The sequence below is a fragment of the Aythya marila genome (genome assembly GCF_965140915.1).
Source record: "Aythya marila genome assembly, chromosome: 4".
NCBI classification, from domain to species: domain Eukaryota; kingdom Metazoa; phylum Chordata; class Aves; order Anseriformes; family Anatidae; genus Aythya; species Aythya marila.
The window spans coordinates 52,221,925-52,236,494 of NC_139045.1; the positions used below are offsets into that span (position 1 = coordinate 52,221,925).

At 40.7% G+C, this 14,570-nt stretch overlaps 1 protein-coding gene across 9 annotated transcripts in view; it reads right to left on the reverse strand.

Moving 5' to 3' along the window:
• LIMCH1 (LIM and calponin homology domains 1) overlaps window positions 1–14,570 on the reverse strand; it is a 169,522-nt gene that overhangs the window by 40,958 nt on the left and 113,994 nt on the right. For 3 of the 9 annotated variants that reach the window (XM_082759887.1, XM_082759886.1, XM_082759890.1), the window contains 9 exons: window positions 13,351–13,627; window positions 12,422–12,688; window positions 7,382–7,672; window positions 5,865–6,119; window positions 4,237–4,566; window positions 3,215–3,538; window positions 2,425–2,658; window positions 1,224–1,469; window positions 293–328 (listed from right to left, as the gene is read on the reverse strand). In XM_082759887.1, the coding sequence (XP_082616013.1) occupies window positions 293–328; window positions 1,224–1,469; window positions 2,425–2,658; window positions 3,215–3,538; window positions 4,237–4,566; window positions 5,865–6,119; window positions 7,382–7,672; window positions 12,422–12,688; window positions 13,351–13,627 (2,260 nt within the window). The remainder of the gene's footprint in view (window positions 1–292; window positions 329–1,223; window positions 1,470–2,424; window positions 2,659–3,214; window positions 3,539–4,236; window positions 4,567–5,864; window positions 6,120–7,381; window positions 7,673–12,421; window positions 12,689–13,350; window positions 13,628–14,570) is intronic. The other 6 variants (XM_082759894.1, XM_082759888.1, XM_082759889.1 and 3 more) reach the window with 5 other exon arrangements.

The window sequence follows — 14,570 nt, forward strand, 5'->3', positions numbered from 1 at the left end:
AAGAAAAAAAAAATAAAGGAAGGAAAATAAGAAAAAAAAGAATAAGGCTTTAAGCAACAGCTGCATATTAGTGTTATGCTCAGTTTTTATGGGCTTTTATATATAAATTATTTTTAGCTGCAATGTAAGCCATATTGCATTCAATTTTTCAGTGCTTTTCTGAAAAATTTATTTGCTGGAACACTGCAAAATAATAATGAGGCATCAACTGCATTTTAAATTAGTAGAAAGACTGGAAAGCATGCAGTGTAAGTTGTTTAAAACAGAATCTTGTGAACACAAGACAACTTACTCTGCGTCATCAGACACAGCAGTTCTGGGGCCGAATCTACAAGACCAAATACAAAATTAGAGTGTTGGTAAATACAGTAAATAGTAATTGCAACTGGACCCATCTGATTTGGGTAATGTTTCGTTGAACATCCAACCTCTACTACTAAAGCATACCAAAAGAGAACCAATCATGCTGTTCAGAGATAATGTATTCAATACACAAAACTTACCTAATCATCTGATGGTCAAACTGCCTAAGAAAACTGCCCATCCCTCCCTGACTAATGCCCCAGTTATAAAAATGTGCTATGGTATACCTAAACTGGGTTTAGAAATGAGTTAATGAAAATAGACAATATATTGACATTTACATTAAGTGGCTCACATGCAATAAATGGAGACAAAACTTAACAGTTACATTCCACAGTAGTGCTCAAGTCACCATTATAGTAGGGTAATATTTTTGTTTGTTTGTTTGTTTTTTGTGAAGCTGAAACAAAGGTACTGGTAATACATATGTCAGTGCATCATTCACCAAAGTGCCTGTCTTGTTTAGAGTCATGCAAATGACATGTTTGTATCTGGGATTTATCATGAAAGAAAATAAAATACAAAAGTTGACACTGCAGCATTTTCTAATCACGGAGAAGCAAGACACACATGTCTAGAGATGCCCAGCAGAGTCCAGTTGAACCTCTGCTACTCATAAGCAATTTTTTTTTTATTCACATAAACAATGCAATCAAATATTTGCTTTCATTAGCTGTAGAAAAGAAAACAATACATTATACAGATATTCTTTTTGTTTCTCAGAAGTGTGTACTGGCATACAATATTTTAGTTTGGACTGAAAACACACCAAGCAAAGCAAAATCTGAATTCTGAAGTGTGCACACAGTAGGAGAGCAAGGGGTGTACAAGCTGCGTGGTTCACACCATACAGAGCTCACGTTTGCAGATGCTCATCCTTGGCTGACAATGTTTCATTTTTGTTTTCCTCAGGAACCTCCTGAAGCTTAGACATTTGATCAGGGTGGACTTCATTAAGGCTATGTTCACCCACTTGGGCAGTACAAATAGTATCGTCTTGTCCAGCAGGAGGGAGATCGCATCTTTCCTGCCCTTGCTGCTCTTGTTGAGGTAGCATTACAGGTTTTCCAGAGCTAGTACCGCAGACTTGAGGACATTTTTCAGGCCTGAGTGAGCCAAAGGCAGCAGTGCAAAGAAATGTATTAAGCAACATTTGAAAAATCACATATACATAATGAAAATAATAGCTGTAATTTAACAAAAAACTCACAAACCGAAATAGCTGACAAGCTAAATGAGATAGGTGCATAAAACTTAATTATAACAGAGTCAAATGCTTGTACTTCTATTTTTCCATGCCAGTAACATATATTTCCCTGGACACCCCAAAAGATTAAAGCTTTATGTACATATTCAATCTAAGGTCACTTCAACATCAAACCACTGTTCAATTCTACAGTAGGTGACAGCGTTTTTCTTCTCCCGGATAAGCTACACATCAATTTTTCATCTGCATATGCACAGGTGCACATGTACATGCTTCGCATGTACTTTGAAAAGGCTGAGGAGTGAGAACTTTCCAGTCTTGCTTGCATGTGGCTCAACCAGCCAATGCACAACTCTGTTCAGAGGTTTACACCTCCAACTTCCCTGCATAGCCCTGCTCATCTGAGCAAAGACACCAAAGCTTATGAGGGGGAGCTAGTTTCAGAGTCTTCTTTTCCTGTCTGGGGGTCACTGGCACTGGCTACGTTCTAGACAAGCATCTAATCTACCATATCCAGCACGACTTTCGTGCTGGAAATATTTTTAATGATTAGCTCATATTCAATCAGGAAACTCTTCAAATATAACACAATCTTGCTATGTCTATCTATTGTCACACACAATTAGAGCTTTGCATCTGCTAGATCTCTGGTCTGAGTTTTAGACAGCTCTACCAAAAGGGCCAGAAAACCTGTGCTGCCTATCAGAGCTGTTTGAGCAGGAAGAGTCAGCACAATTTAAGGACCAGTATGGAATAAACCTCTGCTGGGCCAACAGCAACTCTTCCAGATCAAGAGATCCAGACAAACAGTCCACAGGACTCACTAGAGGGAAAGAGAGAAGCAACTTCCTTACCTCACAGTTTTCTTTTCAAGTTCTCTAGCTGTGCCCTGCTTAGTCTGCTGCTTTGAAAACGGCATGGGAAGGAACTGTTTAACACTTGGCCCCGGCTGTTTGAGAAAAGCTCCAGTTCTTCTGGCCAACATGTCATCTCTTTGCGGGTCTGGAAATTTCACTTTGTTTTCTGTTCCACCACTCTGCTGATGAGGGATTTCAAGCTGTTCTTGGCTCTCTTCTCGTGTTACAGTGCTGCTCAGAGAGACAAGTGACACTGTTCCGTGATAATGCTCACTGGTACAGCCCCCAGGCCAGCAGCTGCTGAGGCAACGTGGGGTACTGGTACTCAAAACACAGCTGCAGCGTGATGGACAAGTAGGCATTTTTAGCTACAGCGCAGGGAATGAGAGCAAGAGGAAACTAAATCGAGTGCCACGCTTATGTAGGAGATATGTTAGAAGGTGGGGATTGATTAAAAATATATGCAAGGAATTGTTTGCTTAGAAGCTGGCATTAAAGTCTGGAGATTGCAAAAGAAATCCCCCCAAAAGATGAAAGACTGTTTTCATGCTGGACGGCAATTAACAATTGAAGTACTTAAATATTATGAAAGAAAACAGACTGTTTTATGTTCATAGGATACATTCTTGTAAGTAATTTCATAAAACAGAGCACATGCCATGATGAATGAGTAAAACACATCTTTAAAGGCTGCGCGAAGAATGGAATAACATTGCTGACTGATCTCAGCTCACACCACACACAAACCAGGCATGAAGCTCAGAGGGATCTGCTTCTGTTCTCTGACCTTTCTGCTTCCCGTGGAGTCTTCAAATCCTTCTCACGAGCTACTGCCTCCCCTGGCCGCTGCTGCAGCAGGTGAGGAGTTACTGGCAGGGGAGGACAATACATATGAACGGGGCTCGTGGTACGCCTCTGAAAGGTCCCCAACCTCCTAACCAACATATCATCTCTCTCAATGTCTGGCAAATGCTCATCGCATTCTTCCTCGGCACTTTCTTGCTGTTTGTTTGAACCGCACAGGGCTTGCTTCTCAGAGCCGATGGAAGTGGCAGGGGCGGGTGACAGCGTTCTCCTGCGACATTCATCTGTACCTGACTGTGCTGCCTCACTGGCAAAGAGGTGGTGAGGAGGGGTGAGACAGACAAAACATTCCCAGGTCAAATGAGGCATAAGAGAAGCCCTTCAGCTCAGTTTGCAGACGTTTTATAAACACACAAACTTAACTGAATGAATTGCTTGCTAAATGCACTCATCAAAAACTCTTGCTACAGCCACAGACTAAGCAATTAAAGAAAAGCCAAATAAACGTAAGCTCTATTAATATGTTAACTTCCCAGAGCTGCAATTCTCTTCCAGATGAACACCAGAAACACAGAGCGCCTTGGTTTCAGCATTACATCTTCAAAAAGCAAGTAAATCCATTAGGACTGAAGAAAACATGTTTTGAACACCACTAAGGCCAGAAAGCTGAATGCCAAATCCCTAATGTATTGAAAGCAGACGGAGAAAAGCTGCGGGAGTTCAAGAAGCAGAGGGCTTTAAAGATAGCTCAGGTTCTGAGATACCAGTGGTTTCACTGATAGCCAGAAATGTTGAGGTAAGCTGTCAGAAAGCATACGCACAGCGTTGTTTTGCACAAGCCTAAACACATTAAGGGACTGTGGAAGCGTCAGATGACTTCTGAGCAAGGCCGTGCGTGTCAACAGCTCTGAGGTGTGTGCCACAGTCCACCCCCATGCAGAGCGGCCTCTTGCGAGACCAGGGCTCGCTTCCAGCTCAGCGGTGCTTCCTACACCACACCAGTACCTGGGCTTGCTCTGTGGCTTGGATGCTGCATCGAAATGGAGCCTGCCAGTGGCTGAAGGAGAGCTTTCAACACCAGAGGGGATCTCCACGCTGTCTTTGCTGCTTGCCTCTTCTGCTTCACCCCTGCGGGAAGCTCTGCCAATGCTGAGCCTGTCCCATTTCTGCTGATCGATCTCAGTTACTGGCCCAAAATGCACGAACTTCTGCTTGGGGCCACCAGCCTTTTTGTTTGCTCTGGCTTTGCGGACAGCAAAATCGTCATGGGCTGCTGCTTTCACTGTGACTTCAACTGGTGGAAGAGTGTCACTGGGACATTTGAGATCTTCTTCACTAGTCAGAATGAGGAATAAAAGAGTCCCCCCCCAGATGAGACCCCAGAATAAAGCAAATTAAATGCTTCTAAGTTTAAAAAGGGGCTTTATTTTAAAATGCAAGGACACAGGTACAGAGAGGTAGGGCACACTGTGGCCTGACAAATAAAATCCAAAGTTACCAAGGACCAAAGATACTGTTTACCTGCTAGGAAAACATCTATGAAAGTCCTTCCTTAGAGGAAGGACCATAGCATAAAAATAGTTCCAGAATTAATACTTTACCCTAAAAAAAGCCATGGTTCCCTGATGCAGACCCAGGCCATGTGCTACATGGGACCGTGCAGCACCAGTACACCCCACTTGTAGTGTGGGGTGCCGGTGGCATGAGAGCACCAGGAAAGGCAACTCACTTACCCTCCAAAGGGGGCACTGAATCTTGATTTGAAGGTTGCCTTTAATAATTCACCTCCAAAGTAACGGGGAAACTATAATATTTTTGAGACGAGAGAGTGATTGATTCTCGGTGGTTTGTATTAGAGCTGAAATTCCACACAGTAACCACATTGTTTGGAGAGCGCCTGAACAGATGGCGACCTCTAATTGGAAAATGGCATGCGCCTAAACAGGAAAGCCAGGAGTTGTTACCCTTTCCTATTGGAGTCACAAATCACCTGCCTTCATTAGAGTTCATCTCCACAGGGAAATAGCCTAGAATAACGGCTTTATACCAGCTCCCTTTGTGGAGGGTTAGTTTACAACACAAGCATCTCTACACCATACAATGAGGCTCCTGCAACCTCCGCTTTAGTGAAAGATAGCGCTGGTATATTTACTCGGCACAGTAAAATACCATGCAGATATATTAGCTCAGGTCTCAAAAGCAGTAGAGGCACATTAATGCAAGGAGATGCTGATCCTCATAAAGCCCCCAGAATATAATGCCCCAAGTCCTGCAGATAGCTCAGTTAGCAGCACTACATGGACCTTTCTGCTGGTCAGCCTCCAGCAGCTTCACAGCAGATTGATCCACAAGACAAAAGGAACCTTCCTGGGATGACAGCAAAAGCATCCAAAGGCAGAGCTACTACGAAACTGCATTTTTCTTCACAATGGACACACTTCCATTTCACGATAGACAGCATCCCTACATAGATTTTTGGACTCCTCCTGAAAATCTAAGTAGGTAAAGACTTGCTGTCATCAAGGCATTCTGCAAGGTTAAAAACACAAGCAGACACAAATGAATTGTGACAAAATAAACATGCTTCTTAGGGTGCCCATCCTGTCCACAGGAAGCACAGGATGACACTATACCTGGGCTCCCCTGACAGTTTCAATCTTTTCCAGGTCTCCAAATCTGCTTTTGTTATAGATGCATTCACAAAAAACGTATCTTCTTGAGGCTGAGGAAGGACACTCTGAGATTTCCGTTTAGCCAAATCGTCTCTCTCAGTATCAGGTACTTTCACTTCTTCCTCCTCCTCTGACTTACTCTTCTCAGTTTTCAGAAGTGTGTTCTCCTTGTGTGTCACTAGTTGCCTCGCTGCTGCCACGTGCACCTGGCTTCCTCTAATTTAACACACATTCCGTTTCAGGAAGAGAAGACATTTCGAGGGAGCAATGATAAATCAGTGTCATTAGAAGAGGTTCAGAGCACAAGAAGATAAAACTGAATTTATAAGCAGATTATTTTACATTAATTTTAGGAAGTAAACATGAGAAGTTCTGACATAAAGTGATTCCACCTACAGTATCCCGCTCATGCAGTATTGAGACCACTTCATTGTATGACTTCTGTTCCTACCATGAGCAACAAAAGCCTTGGAGTTATTCCTATATCAAGCATTTCTGCAATAAGCCTTCCCTTAAATAGTTACAAATATCTCATTTCCATAATATTAGTGAAGTGAATTCAAGTTTTGCTCACAAACATACTACAGAGTTTCTTTGATCTTAGAGTCATGTCAATAGCATTAGAATATTAAAATTTGGTTATGTGTTCTTCAGATGCTGTGCCAGACTACTCATTACAAAATGTTAATGTAATCAAATTAGCAGCAACCAAAAGGCAAGTTATGCATTACTGAAAAGAGCTACTAGATATTCAAAGAAAATTTCTCAATGTATCAGTAATTACATTCAAGATCCCATGTAACGTGTATGTAGTGGTTTTATCTAGGATCACTTCTCTTTGCACAAATAAATTTAAAAAAAGTTGTTTCCTGAAAATGGTGCATTCCTAGCAGATACCTATATTCAGCAGTTTCCTAAAGGTCTGTATCACTGAGTTGAAGAAAGATTTTTTAGGCCAAAATGTTGTAAGCCATACTCCATTTCTAAAAACAATACTATGTAAGAAACATTAGCTTTATGTGCAACAATTCAGTGCAGTATAGCAAGCACAGGTATTCAGAGCATTAACCAATGACTTAGATCTGAGTCCATGATTTATGCAGGGTATTAAAAGGGTATTAGATGAAAAAATTTTATCCAAACACATGCTTCTAAAACGTTCAGCAAAAGAGGGAACTGATGTGCAAACATATCTTCAAAGTTTATTTTCCGTTACTCACACTCATGAGCTGCCTCTACTTGGACAAAGAAATTGTCTGGTTGTTGTTATTTTACACTGTCAATTTAAGCTCACGGTCCTGATACTCTAACAAAAACTTCCAGTAATTAATCTAGATTATTTTTTTTTTGTTCACTTTATGATAAAACATTTGCATTACTTTACCCAGAAAATTTTTTGTACTCCAGACAACTTTAGCCCTACAAAGCAACATGAAATTAAGCATTGTAATAGAAAAAGAAAGACCATGAATGCACACCTTGCATGTTCCTGCTTTTCCACCTGCAATGGCTTTTTACTGTCTTCCAGTTTACCTTTATCTTTATTTGTGTAGGGTCCAATTATAAAGGAGTTAAATGGAACTATGTGTTTGGGCTGATTCATTCTGGCTCTCCGGGTAGCAAAGTCATCCTTCTCTAAATCAGGCACTCTACTCGCTGCTTCATCTTCTGAACCAGAATCCTTCCTTTGGTAACGTGTCATGAAGGGGTTCTCCTTGCGAAGGATGATGTCTGGGGTGCTTCCATTGTCTTCACATGCTTGCATTTTACTGATACAGAGCAAAAGTAAAGAGAGCTCTTGATGCATGAGGGGAGGGAGAGTGGAGCAGCAACACACACCTCCAGGTCATAAACCAAGCGGAGTTAATCAAATACGTTCCAGGCTACTGTTAGATTTGGCAATGACTTGTTATTAAAAAAAAAAAAAAAGGAATCATACAAGTAACAGATCTGCAAGGACTTCACATGGAAATCAATAATGTTGGATCTTTACTTATTTTAGTGACAGCTAGAAGAAAAAGGAAGAATTTGTTTACCATACTATGTGAATGTAGTACTGTACATGGCAGTGTGAAACTTCTTCAACACTTCAAAGAAAGAAAGATTTGATGCAAATACCTGATCCCTGGCCAATGCTGAATCCTGAAATACCAGCTAATATCTGGTACACGTTCATCTTAATGGCTCTGCTTTTTTTTTTTTTTTTTTTTTTTTTCTGAGAGAGAGAGGGAAACCTGAGTAATCACTGAGGCTGCATGCCCTAATATTCTTAACTGGTGGTTTTTTTTTTTTTTTTTTTTTTTTTTTCCATGCACATTTGTGCTCGATTCTTTCCCCCAGAACCCCAGAATAAGCTCTCTGTGCTGATGCTGACATACAATAGGGTGTTGAGTCTGCTAGAGATAGTAGCGTGCTGGCACACAGTGCTATCTGCCTTGGTCACAAATGACAGCAACACCAACACAACCTTGGTGCCCCTGAAGATTACAATTGATAAAGACCCTTGACAGCTGGTGCCAAGAAAGACTAAGCTTATTTAACTTGCAACAGTCAATATTCTTAAGTAAACTGAAGAGACAGATGGCAAGAGTTAGGCCAATCTCACGTTTGAAAACCAAATTGTATTCAATGATATTTTGGAAGTTGGATATTGAATATTAGAATGTTCTGTGTAGCACTTTTGTAGGCTGCAAATATCTAACTTTTCCTCTTTCTTACAGCACACTGTGCTATACAAAGGAATAAAAAGGTATCACGTCAGATTAAACAAACTGACATGAAGAAAGTAAATCTAAACAGCTTACAGGTTGTTGTCAAGTCTCTCCTCTATTTTAGAAAACAGTACAGTTATAATTAACTGTGTTTCTAAACAGTATAAACTCCTACACACTCCTTGTACACACCACTTCTTTCATGGCTTCAGCTGCCCTTTCAAAGTATTGCTAAACAAGCTTTAGAGAAAATATACTGATCTAAAGCAGCTGAACTCTTCCTAAAGTTTTAGGCACAAGAGAACAGGTACCTAGAAGTCATATGCACTGGGACCTGTTCTGCCAAATAAGCCAGGGAATATGATTAACTTGATTCATTTTTAACCAGACCTTACTACAGGTACCATTACTCTTTTCTGAAAACTAATAATCTGGAAATAATTTTCAGAACTCCGGCCATAAAGAGGACGTGTAAAATCACGTAGTACTCCATTAAATCATGTTTATATTTACTTCTTCAATGAAGATCCGTAATTTTTTGTCTGGTAAGGTTGGGGGTATTGTTTTGTACTTTCAGTTTCTAAGAATTATGTATAAGCAAGTGATTATTCAGTAAAAACTAATGATTTTTCCAGTCTCATGTCTATCAATGCTACTGAGCATCAAACACACTATTTCTGAGATGGGTGTTTTCAGCTACAAAGAAATAGGGCCTTAAAATATTCAAAAGAACAACTATGAGTCACTGTGATGAATAACTGAAGAACTTAGGGCTTTTAGTATGTAACTAGACTTCCACAAATGTTTCTAGGTTAAGAATATTTTCCATTCATTTCCATTCTGTTTTTACTGGAGTCAGAGATAAGCTGTGATGTTTTGGGGTCTCCTGAATTCACTGTGTGACAGTTTTAGAAGTGCCTTTTAAGGTCAATTTACCACAGAGATAGCAAAGAGTGTAGATGTGAAGCTTGCACTGCATATTTGCCAATCGCTCCTGTACACCCAGCCCCAGCCCTTGCAGAAACACCATACACATCCATGCTGCTACAGTAGGTGCTGCCTTGCAGAGCATCAGACCCTGGGTGTTTGTGCTGAATGAAGTAGGGTCTCGTACAGGCTTGTGGATCTGTCTGTTGCGTTTCAGAACAATGAGAGGGTTTTGCATGCTTCTGCACCATCAAGATAAGAGTCCACATCCCTTTCACAGAGAATGTGCCAAGAATTCTTGGTTTGCTCACATTTCTCTTACCCTCCCTTTCTGCATCATCTATTAGAACAGACATAATTCTTCTCCTCTTTTTAGGGAGTCTCTATGAATCTGATGCGTATCTCTCAAATACAATAGTGTAAACAAGAGACAGATGCATACAACAAGCAAGCATGAAGGACCATACGTCAATAAAACACCGTGTTATAAAGAGACAATATACTCCTTTGGGAAGGGTGAATGCTTTTTGGCATGCAGTCGTACAGCAGCTAGTTCAGTGGAGTCCTTTCCGAGAACATGCTACAGCAATGGAGATAAGCACTTAGATTCCAAACAAAAAATGCATTTGCATACAAGTTCAAATCCTTCCTGTGCCAGACCCAGAAATGTCCCCACTGAGTTTCAGCTTTAGGAACAATTAGATGCCTTGTAGAACTCAAAGTCACAGTGGGTGTCATCCAGAGGTCAAAATGTCGAGAGGAAAATGCCTGTAAACAACTCAGAGCGAGTGGAAAACAACTGAGAACCTCAGGTGAAAGGAGAGAGGCTGACAGTGTAGGAAAAAGTTCAAAGAGGAGGGGCAAAAGGAAAAAGAAAAAAAAAAGATCAGAATACAGAACCAAGTGGGACTGAGAATTGTTCAACGCCACTAGTGCACAGAAATATGAATTTGATTTCAAGGAAAAAAGAGAAAATTGAGAGGTTCTAAGTCCAGGGAATGAGAATGAGACGTTAAGAAAGATGATCAAATGCTCTACTGTATCCTGAAGCATCGACACCAAATTCTTCCCTTCTCCTCACTCGCTATACTTCCACAAACACAGAACCTTCCTTACAGACCCATGTCCCCGATACACCTTCTGCTGTGTCTTCCTATGATTCCCAGGAGCAGGCTGCTACTACACTACAGTGAAGCTTGGGATACAAAGCTCAGTTCTTTGACCCTCAGCTTGGGCAGAAAACCAGCAGCTTCCTCCAGCTGCCACATTCCAGGAGTTGTGTCTGCTGAGAGCAAGGAGGGACCATGGCTGGTTATATCCACTCCCTTCTCCCCTTCAGCCCTGTCAGGACAACAGATTGTCCAAGGAAAGAGGAGACCCAATTTCATGCTAAAGGGCCAAACACTTGCCCAGATATGCTTCACTCCTGAAGAACAAGTAAGTGGGTCAAACACAGGGTTGGAAAAGGGGCTCTAGGATAATACCTTCCAAATGCAAATGCAGGCAGTGCCATTAGTTGTTTGCTGCACTGCTAAACACAAGCTATTACTATGTATCACCATGAATACCAGCCTTGGACTCAGAACACAATTATGCTCATATCCTACTGGTTTATGGGTTCCTGATCAATGAGCACACTAGCTGAACCTGAAGGACTAATTTCTGACTGACAGTCCTTCTTTATTAGGGCTTTGTAAAGTGGTACTCCACAACCACATGCAAACACTGGTTCTTGACAGCTTCTGAGTGACCTAGGAAAAGGACATACGATGTGTAAAGAGTGTGACTTTTATTTGCACATGATATATGTGCACATGGCTGTAGACCAGCTTAATTTATGTGTAAGCAAGCTGTATAACATAAGAGCTGTACTTTCAGCTTCTACCACCCTCCAAACCCAGTCCATAGACCCGCATCTGCTAAATTACCCACTGTCAAGATTTCACCCCATGATTTACCAAATTCACATCTCAAGAAGCTGCCTTAGTCAGAATAGAAATGCGGTGAGTATTTTCCTCAATAATCCAAAGGAAAATGTTTTAGATGGAAGGACATTTGGACACTTACCCTTTAGCCAAATCATTTTGATCATCTATAAGAGCCTAGTCTGCAGGCACAGTGGTTAAAAATCTCTCTCATGCGGATGGCCCGCAAAGCAAATATTTCATGAGGACTTGGTATCTGATCACGGAAAGGCATGGCAGTGAGCCTACGCATCAGTCAGCTTGTTAGTTAAAGAACAGGAAATAACCAAATTGAACCATATCCAAAAATAAGTAACACAGGTAATAAGTGAAAAACTACTGATACTCCATGCCAAAGTCAGTCAAATGGTGATTGCAGAACTATGCCTCCACATTTGAACTGGTACATGTGTTAACAAGCACTTTATACTTTTATAGTTCCTGCCTTTAAAAATAAATGCATCATTTATTAACACGGCTAAAAACATTAACCACATAAAAACTGTGAGTCAGTAAACTAAAACACCCCATCGCCAACAAGTATATATCTGAAACTTTTGCCTTAAGAAGGCATTTTTAATACACATTTCTATGTATTTTTTATTAAAATGCAAGAAAGCATTAAGTGGGAAGTGACATGTAGTTTGTGTAGTAGTTTCCTTGGAGTTTGTTGTATGCTGTAACACAATACAATTGCTCAACACAAATTCAGTTAGCATCATACAGCTCTCCAATGCACAACTGCCACTTCACAAGCTTTTTCATACCACGACCTTCACTAAAAGGCTAGCCATTGTGAGTGCTTAGCAGGCTGGATTTTTGTTAGAAGTGAAGTCACAGTGGATTGAGGAAGCCCACACTTCAGCCAATCCTAAAAATATGAAGCGTGCACAATTTTTCACACTCTTGGGCTAACCTGCCATAGCGCTGGGCTGCTGACATGACCTTAATGCCAGCTTGTTCCAGTCTTCGTAACTTTCTGATCTCTTCTGCATCTTCCCCCTCAGGTGCTGATGTTTCTTTTGCACTACATGAAAGAGACTGTTCTATGGAGTTTCCTTCTCTTTGACTGAAACCTACTTGATGTTTAACAGGGCTTTCCTCAGGAGCCACAGAGCCCATTTTCTCCTTTTCACACAGTTCTGACGTTTCATTCTGTTCTTCTTCTATGGTTTCAGGTTTGCTATTGAATTATACAAGGTGGTTTAATGTATGTTGTGCCTGATACATAAATACTTATTTATTATAAGCAAATTTTGTTGATATCAAGATGTCAAAGGATATTCTGATGGATGGCGCAGGAAGATAGTTATGCTTTTTAACGGAAGTTGCTCTGAGGCCAAATCAGAAGTGAAATATCTGTTGACAAAGCCAGCACCCAGAAACACATATAGCCACAGTTACATAAACCATACTAATACATAACATACATATAAATTAATTTAAAATGCAGGAAAAAACATTACCTATTTTGATTAAATACAACAAATGTTGCTTTTAAGTATCATCTGTCAGTGAGTAATTGTCTTGAGAACTGAGAGAGGTCATCCAGAGCAATGTTGTCCAGCCTTGGGTTGAGTTATCCACCATGGTGGTTATAGTAACCAACATTGTGTCAAACACAAGCAATACAATGCATTGTATGGTAAACAATAATGATATAAAGACAATGAGTTTCTCGTTGCTTTTCTACCATCTTCACTAATTGCTACAATTGATCAGTACCACCTCAGCAAGCGATTTATTACAGCAGAAGGTGCTCCATACATCTCATGAAAAGAACAATAATCAGCTGTTTATAGCATGGTCAGTGAGGAAGGGAAAAGTTAGACAGGCCAGTCTTACCTGAAAGGTCTGTCTCCTAGCGGTGAAGTCGCGGTGCTCCAGCTCTTCCGATACTCTTCTCGCTCAGCTTTCTTTTTCCGAAGGGGAGCAGGTACATAGAAAGTCTGATTACTCTTGTTCGGGAGGTACTGGTTAAAAGGCACAGCTGATTTAGGTTCACCGTGTGAGGTCCGCCTTGCCAACATATCATCTTTTTTCACATCTGGCATCTTTCTGTGTGGCAGGTCAGTTTCTGAGTCACTTCCTCTCCCTAGTGAGGAAGGAGAAAAAAGTCCTTCTTTTCATTTCCATCCAGGTTTTTTAAAATTATAAATCAGAGAAGACGCCACCAAAAAAAAAAAAAATTAGAATGTGAGTATCAAGAAATGAACTCATTTTTACCTGTATTTATATTTTAAAATCAGACACGATGTAGTAGCTGCAGTATCTACACAGACAGTAAACAGTTTTTCTATCAATCCTTATTTTGTACCCCTGACAAACTTCAGCCACAGCTCATGATACAGGATGTTCTGACAAACTCGGGGTCAGATTAAGCCAGATTTGTCACTCACAGAGAACAGCTAGAGAAGCTTATTTGGCTAACTGACTCCTAGTTGTATGTTTGGGTATGTTTGACCTGGTTCACACTGCTGAACCTACACTTACACTTCCGTATCACAAGCTCAGTAAAAAAGGGCTTCATACTGCATTTTTATCAGAACAGCATGAATATGCATGTTTCTGGAGACACGTATTAACTGTACCTCGAATGCACACAGCATCAGCTTTGGTCATAACCTAAGAATATAAATTCCTATATATCATCAGCTGCTATAAACTGTGAGACTCAGATGGACTGTCTTCAGTCTCTTCAGCTGCCTGGTCAGTTTGTCTCCAGTTCAGTGCAAACAGACAAGGAAACTTCATCCTCAGATGGGAAGGGGCAATCTGCAGCATTTATGGGTTAGATCGGTGCTGCAAAGACTGAAGAATACTTGTTGACAAAGATATCCAGTGAGAGAGGAAAATCAAGAAGTTGCAGAGAATAAGATGGGAGATGAACAGAGCTGAGCAGCCACTTTGTTTTGTACAAATGAACTAAGCCTCCTGATATTTACAACCCATTTAAAAATCACATTCACAAAAGCTTAGCAAAGACTATTCCAGATTGAATATACAGTTGAAAATAAGACTCCCAAATGGTGGGACAATTACATGAAAGGGCATTTGCAGTGGAA